Here is a 19,549-nt window from a genome sequence, read left to right as displayed (position 1 = left end):
GCCACTGGCCGCATAAGGCATGGTTTTTGGGGGAGTATGGCCACACAAAGGGGATTCAGCCGGGAAATTTGAGGCATCAAGTGCTTGTTAAATTGTGAACAAGTGACTGATGAAGTGTGTACAGCCTGTTCAAAAAAACAAAGCGAAGCTCATGCCTTTCATGCAACTTTAAAAATAATCATCATTAGAGTCGCATCATGCAGCCTTAGAATGTATTAAAAAACAAAACATATAGCCCAACATTTGTATCACAACTAAATATCTCTAAATGAAGCATATAGGAGTACCTGTTTCTTTGTTAACTGCTCAACACAGAATAGCCACATGTGCGCACTCCCTCAAATCGTTTGGAGAAAATGTCCTTTCTATTTTATTCAGCTATGTTCAATTGTATTCTTCATACTATAAAATAACAGAAAATGATGCCACGGAATTCTAAGCAAATCTTGTCTGCTAAATGAACTAGTGTAGCCCACAGCCATATGGCACAGCCAGATCAGGGCCTAACATAAGGACAGCTCAGAGTATGCTATTCTGTTCTTCTGAAATATACTACATTCTCTTCATATCATGATTCTTTAGACCTGTCTAAAATAAATAATGGATGTATTAAGATGGTGTAGGCTATATTACATGGATTTATTAGACTTGTTCAAATGTAGATGTTCCAAACGTCTGCATCAGTGTCGTGTAGGCTATGCGTGGAAGCCAGGAGATGCTAAATGTGTTTATGTTAATTACAGTTAATTACCGTGAGACTGGCAGTTATTACCTTGACGATCACCCGGCTGACAAAATTTCATGACCGCTACAGCCCTAGTCCCACCTGGCTACACTATTTTAAGATTAATGCACAAACTGTAAAATCACAAAAATGTCAAATTCAGAATCTAAAGCCATTTGAGTTATTAAGTCAAACATATATTTTAGTTCTTTTGCTTTTTGGATTCCATGATTCCTGGATCAAGAATTCAACTTAAAACTTCCTGTAGTTAAACATGTATAGTACAATGACCGTATGCACTGTACTGTCTAACAGCAATATGGTAAACCATATTGAACGTCATCCATGGATGGTTTTATGTCACTTTATTCGGACGGTGGTGTGAGCCGTATGGGGCTTTCTCTGATGTGAAGTGGTTTTCTATATTTTACGCTCACATGCTTATCCACGCACTAATAGATGTCCTTCACTCATCACTCATGCAAAGGTCTTAGTATGAGAGAGATGTGTGGAGTTTCTTACATCCATGATCAGCTGCAGCCGAATCTCCTAAGTGGCCAGATGAGTGTTCCTAGCTGTTATTCCAATGCAGGATAGGAAATCTATCAAGTTCAATCTGTCATATTGTTAATTGGTTCTGCATAACTGAACCAGATCTGCAAAAATGCCCTGAATACACATTTTACTCTTTGCTTCTGGTATACTCAGGTGTGACCAGCAATTACTGTCTGGGCTTTTATTTTATTCCAATATATTCTTGACTGTGTTTGGGTAAGGTAAATAAATGACATTGAGAGACAATGAGGGTGACTGATAATTTGTACTTGTCTATTCACTGCGGTGCTCTGAAGCAGAATTACAGGCCATCACATCTGCTTGTTGTTGTAATTGCAACACCAATCGTATAATATAGAGGGCTATTGTGAGCAAATTGTATATGTGTAGCCTGAAGCACTCTCATCAGTTCATCCAAATGCACATAAACAAACACAAGCGAGGAACATTTAGAAGTAACAGCATATATATTCAAATGAGTGGCATGTTCCTAGTATTGTAGACCTGTGCATTTGAGTGCTGATAAAAACAGTAATGTTTGAAAATATTTTTTTCTTAGGGATGGATCTGCAGAGTACAGTTTCGGTTCTGATCTAAGCCACTGAACTTAAAAGAGTGACACAGAAAATGAACTTGAAAGCTGCCGATAATATCTTTAGAATCCTTGAAATGCGATTGCTCCTATTCTCCTCCTCTGGCTTTAATGTGAAAAATAGGCTAATTTACTGGCCAATGTATAATAACAATGACCTAATCATGCAGTTTATGATATTCCAAGGGTCCATAAAGTTTTTTTTCCCTTGCCTTTGTTTTATTTCACGATGTTCTATGTCCAAAGAGAATGTGAACATTGCTTCAGATCTCAGCGCGCCAGTCTGCTGTTGTGGGTAGAGAAAGTGCCTGGCTCCCCCACTGTTGGAAGTGGAATGGTCTTCAGGGGATCTCAAGAAGAGAGCGGGAAAAAGGTTTTGATCAGGACCAGCTGTCAGTTCTCTCCTTAACTGTTCCATTGAAGCACACAGTTCATCTGCAGTATAATGGGCTTATTTACAGCGGGGAGGCTGTGTCATGTTTTAATTCAACAACCTCTTTTCGCACTAGCAAATTGTACACCAATGTTGTGCTCATTACACATACCAAGTAACATGGCAAAGCTGGGAGATGGAAGTGTGCCAGCACACAGCTGCTACAAGTGTTTTGCAACATAACCCGCTTTTCTTCTCAAAATAATGCCTTCATCCACTAACAAAGACCGAATAAGTCCATTTACAGTATTCCTCATGACAAAAAAACAAATGTTGTTTTCTCGCTGGATAGGACCCACTGTGTGTGGACTGCTCAAGGATTGTACAAATGCCATTGACATGATATGGCTTTGTGAGTTCGATTCAGTACCAGTGCCACGATGAAGCCAAATGAGAGATTGGAGCAGCTTTTATTACTGTGCCAGTGTTTTATTAGAAATGACCAAGTCTCTCAGCAGCAATGTTTTCTATGCTCCAAGAAACAGCTTGGCCTTATTAGTGTCTGGGATGCAAATGAATATTATCCCCAACTCGTCATGCCTCAACATTTTCTTCTTTAATGGTTTTGACAGGGCGTAATGAAACATATTCATTGAGGGAAATGCATGGGCATGTTCCAGAGCCCACTCATAGTGAGTGTAGCAGAAGACTTCCTCAGTAGGCGTTTAAGAGATGGTCATGAAATGGCACTGTTGGTAGTCTGCGTGTTGAAAGAAAATATGCATTTCCTGAATCTTTTGTAACCACTCCAGACGTGTGAATTTAGCATTCATTTTTGTCTCTATGTGAAATGGTTCAAAGCTGTGATGGTCGGTGGAGTGAACCTATACCCAGTTCACAGTGCACAGATAGTGGCACCCAATCTGGCGGAGCAACTATATTATAATAGGTGTTTGTCTGAGTCTGGGCCAACATCTGTAGCTATCCATTGGTTGGAGGATTCAAAGGACATTCCATTTGCATGAGTTTGAAACACCTGGCAGAAATGATCAGTGCTGTCATCCTCCTCTTTTTTCCTCTGTATATTAGAAATCATGAAGAGAAGGAATTGCAATTGCTTTTAACTTCAAAGCAGCAAATGAAAATGCATTTTAAAGATCACTTTTTCCTGTTTACATTGTACTACTTCAGAAAAGCATGCTTGCAGAAAAGCATGTACTTATTGAAATGACCTTTTCTACCCTCTCATGTTGAGAACTGCAGCTTTGTCGTCATAATATGTAGTAGTCACGCAGTTTTTTCTCCTGTCTCTAAGTTGGTACAAGCACGACCACCATGTACTCTGTCGTACAACCACTGCATCCCCATATGCTTCAGGAGCAGGACGTGAGTGACTCACTTGTCTTCCAGGAAACGGGAAGTCCTTAAACTTATGTTAGATAGGACTGGATTCAATCCGAATTGCCGAAGTTCCGCGTTGTAGCCCTATTGTCATGGAGCGGAGACTGCATTAAACGGTAAACGCTGCATATGTTGGCTCAATCAGATGTTACATTTACATTTCAAGCGAGCTTATCGCTGAACGACAGCGATTAGGATTGAATCCAGCCCTTAGTGTATACATTAGAGGGTCTGCTGTTATGGTACAAGAGCTAAATGTTAAGAGATGTGTTATGTGGTCTGACTGAGTAAACAGCAGATGGTTCGCCGGGCCTCTTTAGCGTTCTGTGTTTTATTTACTTACCCACCTGAATGACCCACATTGAGCTCAACAGCTGATGGGTAGAGATATGAGAGTTAACTCTTTGCTGTTGTTTACTTCAGTTTCGCCAGAGTGCAAGGCCAGAGGAGCAATCTGCCTGGCGCATGCAGGACAATTAGCTTGTTTATCAGCATTGTGATTTCTGTTCCGCCTCCCTGTTCCACTGACATTTTCGATGTACACGATCCATGACGGATTCCTTCTCAATCAAAATGAGTTCGACCTCTATCAGAGATGAAGGTATCGCGCGCTTGTTCAACCTCTATATTTTTTTTAATGAAGCCTGATGAGGACAATGGCTTATGATGTGGCTGACGTATATAGAAGAGGTCACCTTGAGAATCATTTATCTGTCCTGTCAATGGGATGTTTGTGTCAAAGAGGCATGACTCATTACTGTTGAGACATGCTATTTTGTGCTTATGGTTCTATATAGGATGTGCAGTACATAGGTTGTTTCAAAGCGATTCATTGTGGTGTGTTTTATTGAGTTTCCTCTCTCTGTGCTTTAGTTCTCATACACAGTGATGGCACACCCTCGCTACCATCTAACATGCTTTAGACTTGACTTTAAATAGCCATCAGCTGAAGACCTTGAAGGGAGAAAAAAATCTTTAGCCATTCATTACCCCACTGAGGAAGTGTGGAACATTGATGGAATGTAATGAAAACTAATACTCCTTCCAGTCACTATGCAATCTGTAGGTATGTTTTAAATCCAATTACAGCCTAAGAAATAGCCACAGCCTCTATAGTAACTTGAGCCAAACAGAATCCAGGGGGAAATTACCCATCAGGAGTGCAATATTGTTACAGAAATGACATCACCAGGCCACTTGTGTGTCTTGAGGGCCAGTGTCCATGTGTGTGTTTATGTGGTGTGAGGGGGGGGGGGGGGGGGGGGGGGGGTCAATATGTATGCACATAACACTTGATTTGTTTCTCCCAGTAAATTGGATTCTTTGCAAAGAGAACAGTCCCTATAGAATGTGTCCAGGATGCAAACGATTGATGTGGCTACATTGTACCATCTTTAAGTCTATGCTGATGACAATCTAAATTGAGAAAACATTGTACTCTCTGTATCTGTGAAAGTGGAATCATTTGTTTTGAAGGAATGGAATAGTTACGAGATGTGGATTTCACAAATATTCAAAGAAAATATAGCATGACTAAAAATAGAATGACTTTTATACATCAAGGAGATTGTAAAACATGATCAAAGCAGTAGCATTTATTTATGTATTACAGTGTTCATACATTTGTATTGTATTTCATGTTTCTATTTGGTGTAAGTACATAAAGGCTACACCATTCACAGCTTTTAATGTGGCCAATTTAGACTGTAATCATGTCTAAACAAATAGAACATGGATTGCAATGAAAAACAATGTAAGCATTTAATATCGATTTGCTGGAGGTAAACATAATGCTTCATTATCCATAGAGGAAAACAGAGAAACTGTAGGAACTAAACTCTCTTTCGTATGTATGAATTACATTTGCTTCCACATTGATTTATCCCCCAACTTAGTCCCAGAGACAAAGTTGAACATAATATTTGCGGCACTGGCAAATGGTTTCCTGTTATCCCTGAGATAAATCTCTCAAGGCAGGGGCATTTCTGGTCTACTACAAATGATCACAGGGAATCGTATAATTAATCACTATTCCCTTCAATGAACAGCCTCTAACCTTAAGAAAGAAAAGGAATGAGTGTGTTGCACACAACGCAGAAGTGGGAGTGAATGCTAAGGAATGGAACTCAAGGCAGGCACACAGTGTGGAGCACACAGAATAAATGTATGACAAAACAATACCCCAGGCACCAGCAGTATTAATGATATGCAGTGAACTCATTATTAAAGTTCCAAAACAGCTCCTGGAGTAACACAGATGGAGCCAATTAGGCAATGAGCATGCTTGCTCACTTGCCGTTACATCTTCCGCTTCTTTTATCTTGCCCATATTACTCCACGGATGAAATAAGCTGTATGTTTCTCCTCGCTACCTAATATCCAGTGATAATAACAGTTATTTTCACTTGTAATTTCAAATAATTTATTGCTCCATAAATACCAAATGTTATTTTACCCTTTCCTTGAGTACCTCATTTGTGTTGCAGTAGGTGCAGAGAGTTCAGTATTAACAGAGCTGAGCTAACTGCTGCTTTGTGTTCACAGAGACCTGATGCCTTCGACGCTGGAGGGACAAATCACCATGGAGAAGACACCCAGCTACTTTGTGACTAGCCACGCCCCCAAACGCATCCACACGATGGCCAGGGACATCAAGTTAATCATTGTGGTTCGCAACCCTGTCACCAGGGCTATTTCAGACTACACACAGACTCTGTCCAAGAAACCTGAGATCCCAACCTTTGAGGTTTTGGCTTTTAAGAACCGGACGCTGGGCCTAATAGATGCGTCGTGGAGTGCTCTACGTATAGGGATCTACGCGCTCCACTTGGAGACGTGGATGCAGTACTTCCCTCTCGCCCAGATGCACTTTGTCAGTGGAGAGAGGCTTATTGTTGATCCCGCTGGCGAGATGGGCAAGGTACAGGACTTTCTTGGGCTCAAGCGGATCGTCACGGATAAACACTTTTACTTCAACAAAACGAAGGGATTTCCTTGTCTCAAGAAGCCAGAGGACAGCAGCACCCCGAGATGTCTCGGCAAATCTAAGGGGAGAACTCACCCTAAAATTGACCCGGACGTTATCCGCCGACTGCACAAGTTCTTCAAACCCTTTAACATGATGTTCTACCAAATGACTGGCCAGAACTTTGAGTGGGAGCTGGAGGAGGGCAGTGACTCTCGGGGCTCTCAGAACTAACAGACTGTTGCCCCACGTCACAGCCACAGCTACACCACCAGCCTTTCTCAATAACACATCCACTGTCTGTCCCTACCGCTTCATCCTCTGAGAGAGCGCTTGAGTACGTCAATCAATCATGGCTGTCTTTGAGAAGGTGTCTGTATCCATAAGGAAAAAAGAGTTTACCGATATGCTTCTATTCTCACCCTCAAAACTAATGTCATTGATGGTGGCAAAACATTATTGTACATACTACACATACAATTATATTTATATTTGTGAAGAGGAGATGATTTTATTCCTTTTGTTTTAAAAACATAGAGCTGATACATGAATCATGTCGACTATGACGATGCATGCGATAAGTTAAGTGTCCTTACCTCCTGAGCCCTAAGGGTGTATTCTGCCTGCTTCTTCTCCTTTTACTTTCCGTGCAGTTTGTTGCCCTTTCACCCACACCCACCAGCGTACAGTACAAAACAGTCATACTACTCAGATGACTGAGGCCATGAAGTATTCTGGATGATTTATTTCAACACTCTGTAGAGAGAGAGAGAAAAAAAAAAGAATCTTACAGTACAATTATCCCTTGACGTGACCCTCATGTCGTATTTGAGGTTGTCCGTATATGTATTATAAATGGAGACAATCCCTTCTTTGTCAATCCAAGTTTACCAAAGCAGAGCTTTCATTTTGTCAGAGTCAATATTTTTGTTGACCTGCACTCGTAGGTAACATGTTTTAAACAAATGTACAGTACATATATTTCAAATTGTTTTTGTATATCATCCTTTGTGAGGCTGGAATTGGCATATGGTGTATCAACTAGAATGTATTTCTCACACACATCAAGGGGATTACTGTAAATGTCACACCCATGCAAAGTATCCTATGCCCACTAATCTGAAGTAACAGTATTTTGAGGTGTGCACAAAGTATATTATAAATGGAGGAAAACTGTTCTAAAAACTATTTTATATAGAGATATTATATGATAAATGTGACAGAACTACTGCAAAAACAAAATTTGCAGTAAGATTTGTGAGCCAATGAGGTTCTCCTGTTATTGTTAAGTCGATGAGGTGAAGAACAACAGAGGAGAACCCAACAGAAGGGAGTTAACAAACATCTGGTGCCACGCAGTCTTCTGTCATTAAGAGACAAATGGGTTAATTAAGTAAGCCTGGAACATCATTGTCAATGTCAAATTGAGGATTTGCTTCAGACAAAATGTTAATATGCACAGGTTTACCCAGTAAATCTCCCACATTATTTTGAGAGTATCATGTATCTGACTGGAATATGTCTACTTGTTGAGGAAACATAATGTACATCATTGCATTGCAACCCACTTGTGCTCATCTTCATCCAGGTTTGTATACATGGCACGGATTATAATAACAAGAGTTTTACAGTCCTTTTCTGCTTTTCTATAAATGTTACTTTATGTTTCACTCCATGAAATAAGAACCGTCATCCTTTTTGCATAGCTTGCTGTGCTTCTGTCTGCTGTCTTACTACTGTCTCTGGACTTTTCATCAATTGAGACAATCAATACAGTCAATGAGTCAATAAATGCAGTCTTCTACACATCAATGGTCGCCCACAGCTATGATGCATTACACTGTTCATCTTCCCTGTTTCCTGGTCGGCCATGACAGGCTGGATTGGTTCAATCTCTGCCGGCCCCCCTGTCACCCAGGGGAGGCTGGGTGCAGCAGCTCGTTACACAGAGCAATTGATTCAATCAAGGTAAGAACTCTACTACCCGTTCGAGCACTGAGCATGAACACTTACCTCAGAGCCTCAGTTTCCCAGTCACACCTTCCACTGAGGCTTCCCTGTGCCGATATCCCCTGGTGTCTTCCTCTGAACCTCTGTCTCTCTCTCCGTCCCCGGAGCACACTCTCATTCCTCACATGATTCTCTCTGTCTAGCACTACTCTCTTTGTTCAGTTTAGAACAGAGATGCGGGGTCATAAATAAGATTGTTTATAGTTTGACTACTTTGGGGAAAATGGTAGGTCGCATCAAATCATCAAATTTGAATGGGATTCTGCTGCCTGTTTTAATAGTGTGTTTGTTTTACTCCGATGAAGAAACTGCATTGAATGCATATGCTTAGAGGTGGAGAAATGGGATTTCTTGCAAAAAGAATACTTTCCATTTGCCAAATAAACACAAACAAAATATTCTAGCTAGCGAATCACTATATTGCACACAAAAGCAAATTATTTTTCTGGCAACTCATTTAAACATTTTCCATTCTAAATATGTAGCAAACCTTCAGATATTGCTTGCAGGAGTTCTTCCCTTTTAATTAGGGTCCATGCTATTAAGTTTTTTTTTAAATTCTGCTGAGTCAGTGTGCTTGAGAAACTAGGGCTGCACAACTAAGAGATTAAACAAGAGGTTTGAGAGGAAAAACATAATATCAATCCTACTTTTAGGGAACAGCTACTTGGTTTCTCAGTAAAACCAAATCTAATAAAAAGATGTAAACACTGGATTTGACAAAGTGGCAACAACAACTTTGGTATATGTAGAAGTACATACAGATGTAGGATCCTAATTTGAGCCAGTTTCTACAGAAGGATAACAATCCTGCCGCAACAGTGACATTTTTTGTAGGGAAGTTTTAAATGTCCTGATTTTCAAGGAAGTTATGCATGCAACAGGGTGATCAAAGATCGATCCAACATTTGTGTGCCTCAAATTCCCCTCAAACATTGTTCAGAGATGCCACATGGAAGGACAAAGATACCTAAAGTGTCATGAAAACAGATACAAATGTTAACAAAGCATGTAAGTATCTTCTCTTTGTGCACCAAAGTACAGTCCACAGTTGGTGGAGTAGTGTAGTGCTTTGAGACGCCTTGCGAGAGTTCCATTGTATGAAAGGCATGCAAAGCTGTCCTCCACATGATTCTCCCTATGGGGGTCGTGGGGTGTTTTTGGCTCGGCACGGCGGTGGTGTGAGGAGATAGAGGAGAGAGGAGCTCTACTTAGACAACGGGAGGAGCCTCGCCCACTCATCACAACCACTATTGTTACGCTGTCATCATGCTCCCCGAATGTACAAATGAAAATGAATGTCTGTCACTCAATACCTGTAAGGAGATAAAAGAGACCATGTATAATTTCCTCGCAAGTGGCATCCGCAGTACTTCACAGTAGCCTACTGTCCAATCAAAAAAGCTCTTTATATATATAGCCTAGCTCGCAGAATGACGGAGAAGAACATTAAGGCATGAACGTAAACAACAATGATGCAAATCTACCCTTGGAAAAAAAATAAACTAAGGGCTGGATATCAAATCAAATGTATTTATATAGCCCTTCTTACATCAGCTGATATCTCAAAGTGCTGTACAGAAACCCAGCCTAAAACCCCAAACAGCAAGCAATGCAGTTGTAGAAGCACGTAGATACAATCCGGAGAGTGGAAGATCCGAGTTATAGTGAAATTGAAATGTAAAGGTAATTTCTGACAACATTCTGTATGCAGTTTTTTCGAAGACGTACTCTGTTTGTATATATTTTGAATCATGCATCGATGCAAGCTTTAACGGAAAGTATGCGAAGACATATGCCACAACCACTTAAAAAAATTACCAAAATGTTATTGAAATCAATGGCGGCCATTATTTGAGTTGAAGAGAGAAAATACACTCTAACTTTGAAATGTTGCCTATTCACATCTCATATGTTGCCTGACTACAATATTTTATCTTGATACGTTAATGAATACATGCTGTGTTCAGTTTAGCATGTTTACCTGCCTTCGTAACGTAGATCGCAAGCCCATAATAAGTCAATAGGGCTAACTGGCGAGCTACTACTGTTACAATAGCTAGCCACGAATAATTGTTAGCTAGCTACCCACAAAGAATTTACATCTATCTTGCATAATATTAGTTTTAGGCCATTTAGCCTTTTAAACTATCTGGTTAGCTACATTATTACGATTCACATATAGCTAACTGACAGTTATGAAGTAAAACGGTTGCTTTGTGTATATGTTGTTTAGTCTACTGTTATCCATTGTCCTGGCTGGAAGAAGGTTCAGTGAATGGGGAGGTGTAGCCTGAGGTAATACAGTAGGGGGAGTATGAGTGCTTCTCAAATGTAATGTTTTATGCGTTCTCCACACTCTCGTCCTCACAAGAACGTATTCAAGAGAATGTCGCCAGAGCATGCACTCGGAGCATGAGAGTGTGGAGCGTGGTATTATGCATATTGAGAAACACCCTCTGGCAGCGTGGGAACAGTGCCTTTAAATTTCAATCGTGCTATAGCGCGCATCTCCCACACTCCGGATTGAATCTAGCCCTTACACTCTCTCTCTCTCTCTCTCTCTCTCTCTCTCTCTCTCTCTCTCTAGTGAAATTGTTACATCATTTTGTTTTGTTATTTAAGATTGGGCCTTTTAAAAATATGAATTTGTCATCAAATATGTTAGGAGAAGGGTCCTTTTTAACACAGTACAGTAGTTTATCATGTCTAGAAAGAATCATAGTTGTTAGCTACGTTGCAGTCCAATCTTACTCTGACTGGCTAAAAGCGAAATGTAATCTCAAATGGAAACAAACAATTCCTGTAAAGTACATTAGAAAGCATCTCAACAATATCCAGCATATCATTTACATGACCTAAACTGATCTTGTCGAGAGCCATTGAACGTGTATGATCCATCTATCCCTGTAGGAGTGTGTGTGTGTGTGTGGGGGGGGGGGGGGGGGGGGGGTTCTAAATAGGTAAACTGTTGTTGTAGAGGAGGGGAAGGGGTGAGCTTGTTTTTCATCCTCGTTTCCGAGTATCAATTACAACACCATTTATAGTGCATGAAGGCCTGTATTGTCTGGGATCACCCTTCTGATGCCAGCAGGACAGCAGGACAAAGTGTTGTCTATATAAAAAGCATTATTTTTTCCAATCAATATCTCTCTGCATCCAATATGCTCCTCGTCCTAAAGGAGACTAATTTCTTGATCCATCATTGGTAATGGGCTCATTAATACACTGTTGATTCTGAGTGGATATTAACCTTTTGCCAGCAATCATTAATTATGTTTGTCAGAGGTGTGGTCAGTATGTATTGTGAATTAGATTCTTGGAGGCCACATAAACAAACCTCTTAAAGAGCGACTGAACACATTGATTCTGCATGTGTTTCTCTGTTGCTCATTAAGAAAAAAAGGGATTTCATTTTTGGGGATGTGGTTCGATGTGGCTGTTACTGATTTTTGTCCCCAATGAGACAGTATTACTTCCTCAAAATAGTCAGCATAAATCTAATATAACTCAAGAAATCTGTAATGAATTTTGATGTGTTTTGCCAAGGGTTTAGTCGTACAATTTTATGTCTAGCTAAGATGTTTATCGCAATATTTGTTATGTATTTTTTTTTGCAATTAATCGTTTTATGTAAACAAAGTCAGATCCAATATTCTGATGGGCAGGTCTGTCTCACTGTCTGTGTGTTCTGAGGAAGGAATGGAGAGAGTGCAATCATTTCCGCTGTGTATAGTGCTAAGCCTGTCGCATGCTTCCCAGTCAAAACAGTTCGCACATATATTATGCCAACATTTTGTGACATTTTTGTTGGTTTTGGTGTGTGGCAGGTTTTTTTCTGTCTGTTCGAGCACATTTTTTTTTTTCTTAAGGCAACTCGAAGTTCGGTAGCCGAAGTCTACGCCCCTTCATCGATGATTGGTCAGCAGTACTACTCCTAGTAGGAGTGGGAACTATGGATGGGATTCTTCAATGATGTGTTTGTTGTCATTCAGTGAGAGATGACTAGTTTTCATGCAAAAAAATTCACCTGAGAAATACTGCACCAAACATTTTAGTTCGATGTAAAATTGCGCGTCTAAGACCTCTGCAAAAAAAGTCCAAATGAATTACAGATTTCTTGATTTATTAATTATGACTATTTTGAGGAAGTTGTTTGTCTATGTTGTTGCTACGCCATCTCAACGGTCATTTTGTTGCTTTTTTCTCGTTTTTCAAGCGAATGTTTTTTAAAGGAGTATGCAAGGCACAGATGTTCGCTTCGCCTAGCTTAATTCTGCTGGGAGCAAACCGAATCTAGTATGCCGTGCCTTTAAGGGCAAGTGAGCATTGTCGGAATCAAAACCCAACCCTCAAGTAAGTCATGAAGAACTCACTTACAAAACTGTTTTGGATGAGACTAACTTTATGAACGATATTATCCTTTACACTTTGTAGTCAATAAATGTTTCTGTTTTTAATTTGAATGCTTATTGGGTTCGGGATTGCTGGTCTGTGGTTTGTAATGTAAACGTATAGCCCACAGTCAAGTATGCACAGTAGAATGGATTTTGTGTATTGGGAGGAGTTATCTGCCAGAATGTAACTATGGTCTGCTTTATGTAGTTAGTCATCCAAGCTCCCCCTCTTAGTGCAGATCATGCATTAAATTATTTGGAAAGCCTCCATTATTAAACAGCCTCCTGTCCTATTTCTGAAAGTGTTACTTGAAATGAACAATGGTAATGGAAACGCTTACCCTCATGGTTAACATTTATTTAGAATTGCCCCAGGTATTATTTGAATAATTGATCAAACTTTTCTGGGAGGTTTTATGCAGTTGTTAATCATAACACGTACATATTTGCTCAACATTGTTATGGTTCTCCATTACCAGTGATACAACATGTGTTGATTTAGCTAGTTACTTACATTGTAAGACAATTCAATGCACAGGATTTACCACGATCATAGGGTTAGAAATCTCTGGTTGGTATTTCAGCGCATTTGCAGAAAGGCATGTCACTCTGGACGTTTCCAATGCATATGTATTCCACGTGTTTTGCAAGTGACAGAGTGAGAAGTCTTCCAGAACCTCATTTCGAAAGCCTACAGGCAATACAAGAGCTGACACGAGCTGAGGTGCACAGGCAAAGTTTAAACGTATTAGAGCTCTAGTCAATCTGTTAAACTGACACAAAAGCTGAGGTACACAGGCAAAGTTCAAACGTATTAGGGCTCTATACAATCTGTTAAGCTGACACAAAAACTGAGGTACACAGGCAAAGTTTAAACGTATTAAGGCTCTAGTCAATCTGTAAAGCTGAAGCATTACAGATTCCGCGATAGAAATTTCAAAAGTAATTTCAGATTGAGCCAACATATGCAGAGTTTACTGTGAATGCAGTCTCCACTAAAGCGGGAACATTGACTTTAAATTTCAATCACGCTGTAGAGCTGAACTTCCACGATGCGGATTGAATGGAGAGATAACCTGACAGAAGGCAGGATGCCAAAAGGTGCACCAGGTTTTCTCATGTTTGGACATTGGACTGTTGTTCTGTTCCATCTTAACTCTGACACTACATAAATGATGCAAAAATAAAGTAATGTCAGTTCTCTGAGGGAAGAGTGCATAATGCATGCATACTTGACAAACCCCACACACCTGGCACAAACAAACAAGGTAAGACGTGTTGTCAGTGAACAACAGAATCGGTGACCGCGTCTTACCATCTCAACATTGGTGGCTGTCATCTATGTTTGTTGATCCACATTTTACCAGTCATTATTATATTTTCCTTGTTAGCTCAACAGCTTTGAAGATTTACATGCAAACTGTCATACATTTGTATGAATGGCATAACAGGAAAACCTTGAGACCGTGAGTGGCATGGGCAAATGTGTGGCTGAAGGACCCTTCACCATGGACAGGGCCACAAGCTTTTCTTCCTGGGGTCCGACACATAACGAACAATACATTACAGACAAAAATACTTTACAATTTACATACATGTATTACATTAGGAAAGACATTACAGACTTATATATATAAAAAACTAAAGACACAAACACACACACAAAATAAACAATAATAATGTGTGGGTGTGTGTGTGGGTGTGTGTGTGTGCATCCATCAGTTACACATACACTACATGACCAAAGGTCATGCTCATCAAACATCTCATCAAACATCTCATTCCAAAATCATTGGCATTAATATGGCGTTGGTCTGCTATTGGCTGCTATTGGCTGCTATTCTAGGAAGGCTTTCCAATAAAGGTTGTAACATTGCTGCATGGACTTGCTTCTATTCAGCCACAAGAACATTAGTGAGGTCGGGGACTGATGTTGTGCGATTCGGCCTGGCTCGCAGTCGGCATTCCAAATCATCCCAAAGGTGTTTGATGGGGTTGAGGTCAGGGCTCTGTGCAGGCCATTCAAGTTCTTCCACACCAATCTCGACAAACCATTTCTGTATGGACCTTGCTTTGTTCATGGGGGCATTGTCATTGTCACAAAGTTGGAAGCACATAATCATCTAGAATGCCGTTGTATGCTGTAGCGTTAAGATTTACCTTCACTGGAACTAAGGGGCCTAGCACGAACCATGTAAGACAGCCACAGACCATTATTCCTCCTCCACCAAACTTTACAGTGGGCACTATGCATTCGGGCAGGTTGCATTCTCCTGGCATCTGCCAAACCCAGATCTGTCCGTCGGACTGTCAGAAGGTGAAGCGCAATTCATCACTCCAGAGAACGCATTTCCACTGTTCCAGAGTCCAATGGCGGCGAACTTTAAAAGCTCAAGCTGACGCTTGGCATTGTGCATGGTGATCTTGGGCTTGTGTGCGACTGCTCGGCCATGGAAACCCATTTCATGAAGCTCCCGATGAACAGTTTTTGCACTGACGTTGCTTACAGAGGCAGTTTGGAACTCGGTAGTGAGTGTTGCAACCCAGGAAAGACGATTTTACACACCACGCACTTCAGCACTCGGCGGTTCCATTCTGAGAGCTTGTGTGGCCTACCACTTTGCAGTTGGTCCGTTGTTGCTCCTCAACATTTTTCACTTCAAAATAACAGCATTTGATTTTCCTAGCTGTGGTTGCTGACGTGTATAATGTTGAATCATCAACGTACATAGACACACAGGCTTTGTTTAATGCTAGCGGTCAATCATTAGTAAACATATAGAACAATATAGAACAGTATATAGAACAGTATGGGCCAAGAGATATACCTATTTCAGCACCATGGACAAAGCCACCAACCTCAGCACAGGAGACAGATGCGCTCACTTCAGCACTGCAGCATTCAGTTTAGCACTGTGGAAAGCTGCACTCCCTTCAGCACCAGGCCAACCGAAGACAGCACCACAGCTCTGCTCACCCAACACAGGATTACTAATCAGCACACCTGCAAAGGAATTCCCTAATCAACTGACTGGCACAAGAGTGCAGGCTGGATCTCACTCAATTGGAGCAGTTAGGAAGACAGCCACAGCATGCCTATGCTCCCACTTGAAGGGCCTCTCAGAGGAAATTGCTGCCACTGTTTTGATGCAATTTCCCGTCCTAGGGAGGAAATGTATGTTTAGGTTTCACCTCAGAAGAATGACAAAGGCTACGTATACATATTCACGAATTAGGTGTGGCAATTTCCACTTGGAGTTGATAAACATCAACAAATAGGGCACTGACAGCTGTCAGTGTAGCTTAGCTAGCTAGCTTGTAATCTAATGCTATCTGATGTTGCTCTTTTCTTCTTTTTTCTTTACTACACCGTATTAAAAATATTGGCCGGTTTTGGAACTGGATTTGTCATAAGCATTGATTTAGGGTAAACTTTGCCTCAGATGGAAGTCACTGGCCTATCTTTGACTTTGCCATCTATTGTTATTGCCAATTTTTTTGGGGCACCTTCCATAAATTTCAGTTGCAAATCAGCCATAGAAACAGTTTGAAAGAATAAGATGAAGCTCGGGTAAGATTGCTTGAAAGATAACTGATATACATTTTTCTACATTGTAATGGACACGGTGCAACCTTTTGTATGTAGGCTGCTGGCAGGATTCGGCTGCAGATCAGTTAAGCCAGTAAAACCTTGCTCATGGTTCTCACAGGGGAAGTGAAATGATAGGCTACAATGACATTGCTCATGATAGAGCATGCTGCAAAATCTAGTTAACGTTACAACTATCAAAGTATTGGAGCATGTAGTGAAGCAAAAGTTTAGTGGTCAAAACCATTCATCTGGGGGTGACGGGGGAAGCAGGTTTGCAAAATGCTATCATATCACTCAATTATATATTAATAAAGTGTATCTTTTTATTATTTTTACCAGCTAAAACAATAAGTGAAAATTGACAAATTATTCAATGGATTATGACATTTTTCTGGTAAAAAGTGGAGGTGCAAAAACATAAGTTTGAACCCTCTATTTTAATTTGCTCCATGGCCCAGGCTGTTTTTCTTATCTCAATTGCGAAGAGGAAGAACTTTGCAGCTGTTTCTGATTGATAAACTATTCCATGCTGTTGGATGGTAACATTAATTTAAAACCCAGCCCTGAAACGAAACGTAGGCTGAAAATAAATTGTATGTCAGGAAAAGACTGCATTCACATGGATTTGCATGAAGTGGGCAGTTTGGGTTTCTCACTTGATACACAAATGTATCATACTTTGGCAAAAATAATTACTTATTGACTAAAATTCGTTGTGCAATGATCATGGGTAAGCTCTGGCCATTATCTTTCAGCTCGAAAAAGTGGATTTCTACTGGTGTGGGCGCTAAAGCCTGTTGCATGCTTCCCAGTTGAAACAGTTTGTGCATATTATGAGGAAATGTTGTGACATTTTTTGTGTTCGGCAGGGTTTTTCCGGACAACAAAACTACTCCTAGTAGGATGGGGAACTACTGTATGGATGGTATTCATTAATTAAGTGTTTGTCATTCAACAAGAGATGGCTAAGTTTTAATGCAAATTTTTTAAGCTCAGAAATACTGTACCAAACCTCCTCTGCGTAAACGAGGAGCTCTTCTTGATTTATCTTTAATTCATTTACGCTATTTTGAGGAAGTGTACACTGGCTACATGTTGTTGCTATGGCGTCTCAAGAGGGACAAACAGTAATATTGCTTTTTTCACATCAAAAACTATAAGGTGTTTTAAAGGAGTATGCGAGGCACAGGTGTTTGCTTCGCCTAGCCGAATTCTGCTAGGAGCAAACCGAACCTACTAGTATGCGGGCGCCTTTACACTTACACTGTCTCTCCTTCTATAGATTTCTCAAAAGTAGAGTTGCAAGAGACTACAGATGGCCGATGCAAGAGACTACAGATGGCTGCCATCTTTAACCACACTCTTACTTTGTGCACTAAGTCTCCAGAGACACTGAAGAGCTTAGCAATTGAAAGCTGTAAGAGTAAAAGCTCAAGTTAAAGCATCTGGAACTTGAACTCTTTTCTTGTGTGTTTACTCATTGTCGCTTGCGTATAGTGCCACACGCACCACTCTTCTCGACATTTAATGGGGGCAGTTAATGCTGGGCAATTGAGTAAACAATAACTTTTTGTCCCTCTTTCTTTTTGTGCAATGGTGAAACAATGTCTAACCCTGGAGGAGGAAACTTGGGAGAGGCTGGGACAACTCATAATCCTTCATGTTGTCATCCAGCGGACCTCCAACACCACGGTGGAAGGAGGTGAGAAAGTTACACTGGTATACATATCATACCAGCCCAACAAATGCTAAGCGCCCCTGTTATTATAATGATAACCATCTCTTGGGGGTACGATATTTGTGCATCTGTAACTTTCTCACTCATCATTATTCATGATTCATTATTCTATTCTATTCTTATTCATTATTCTATTCTTATTTACAATAAAAGTGACTCCAAAATGACACAATACATTATTTACCATTCATTTCTCTTGGGCACAAAATTATCTGAAACACAAGTAAAACAAACATTCAACAAGTGTGTAGAGTCACAAGATTGATGTAGTCATTGCAAGCTAAGAATACGGGACAAAATACTACAGTATACATTTGACAACTTTAATACACATATAAGTGAATTTGTCCCAGTACTTTTGTCCCCCTAAAATGGGGGGGGGTTATGTACAAAAAGTGCTGTAATTTCTAAACATTCACCCGATATGGTTGAAAATATGTTTGATTTCAAATCCAAATCCTTTTGGAGTATAGAGACAACATTTGTTTTCAATATAAAACGTTTAAAATACAGAAATACATCCAGTATGATGCAAAAGAAAACTTCTACATTTAAGACAAGAGAAACAAATTGATTTCAAAGATAATTAAACACATTTCTTTTAGTTACCTTTTTCTCAACTTGTTTCTATTACTTTCTTACTTTCTAGCATGTCAAGATAACTTACAGAGTAGGTAGCTAGCTAGCCAGCTATCTTTGTAGCCATGGCTTGTGCACCTTCCATTGTTTAGCTAAGTAGCTTGCTAGCTATGCACCTAGCCAGCAGGGCTAGGGCTAGCGCACAATGGTTCAGTACCTGGAAATACCAAGCTGGCCAGGCACCCCTGGTGCAATCATACCACCTAAGGTGGCTTGGGAAAAATTGGCTGAAGCCACAAGGCAACTCTGTGGATGAGGTGATTGACAAAGTTGTCCTGGACCGGTTCATGAGACCCCTTTCCTACAATCTGCACAAAGCAGCCACCCAACAATTCCCTCAGACTCACCAGGACATAATTCAGCTGGTGGAAAAGTTGGAGGCCACAAAAGATGCACTTAAGTCAAACAAACAGGAACGACCTCCACTTCTGAAGAAACAAGCCGACGCACAAGCTTTTTCCTCAAGAAAATATGAGCCTGCCAAAACAGCCGCGTATTTCCAAGCCAGAGAGGAATGACGTAATGTATTTTGGTGCGGAAAATGTGGGGCCAAGGGACACCCT

The 19,549-nt window shown here is 40.5% G+C and overlaps 2 protein-coding genes across 2 annotated transcripts in view; both read left to right on the top strand.

Annotated features, from left to right (window-relative positions):
• Window positions 1–7,054, top strand: part of LOC139423948 (heparan sulfate glucosamine 3-O-sulfotransferase 4-like) — an 88,337-nt gene extending 81,283 nt beyond the window's left edge. Inside the window, exon 2 of the mRNA XM_071175605.1 lies at window positions 6,190–7,054. Within this exon, the coding sequence (XP_071031706.1) occupies window positions 6,190–6,844 (655 nt within the window). The 3' untranslated portion in view covers window positions 6,845–7,054. The remainder of the gene's footprint in view (window positions 1–6,189) is intronic.
• Window positions 1–19,549, top strand: part of LOC139364734 (lysine (K)-specific demethylase 8) — a 491,082-nt gene that overhangs the window by 302,834 nt on the left and 168,699 nt on the right. The window lies entirely within an intron of this gene.

Source organism: Oncorhynchus clarkii, chromosome 13 (assembly GCF_045791955.1).
Source record: "Oncorhynchus clarkii lewisi isolate Uvic-CL-2024 chromosome 13, UVic_Ocla_1.0, whole genome shotgun sequence".
Lineage (NCBI taxonomy): Eukaryota > Metazoa > Chordata > Actinopteri > Salmoniformes > Salmonidae > Oncorhynchus > Oncorhynchus clarkii.
Note: the sequence above shows the minus strand (reverse complement) of the source record. Positions and strands in the feature narration are given on the sequence as shown.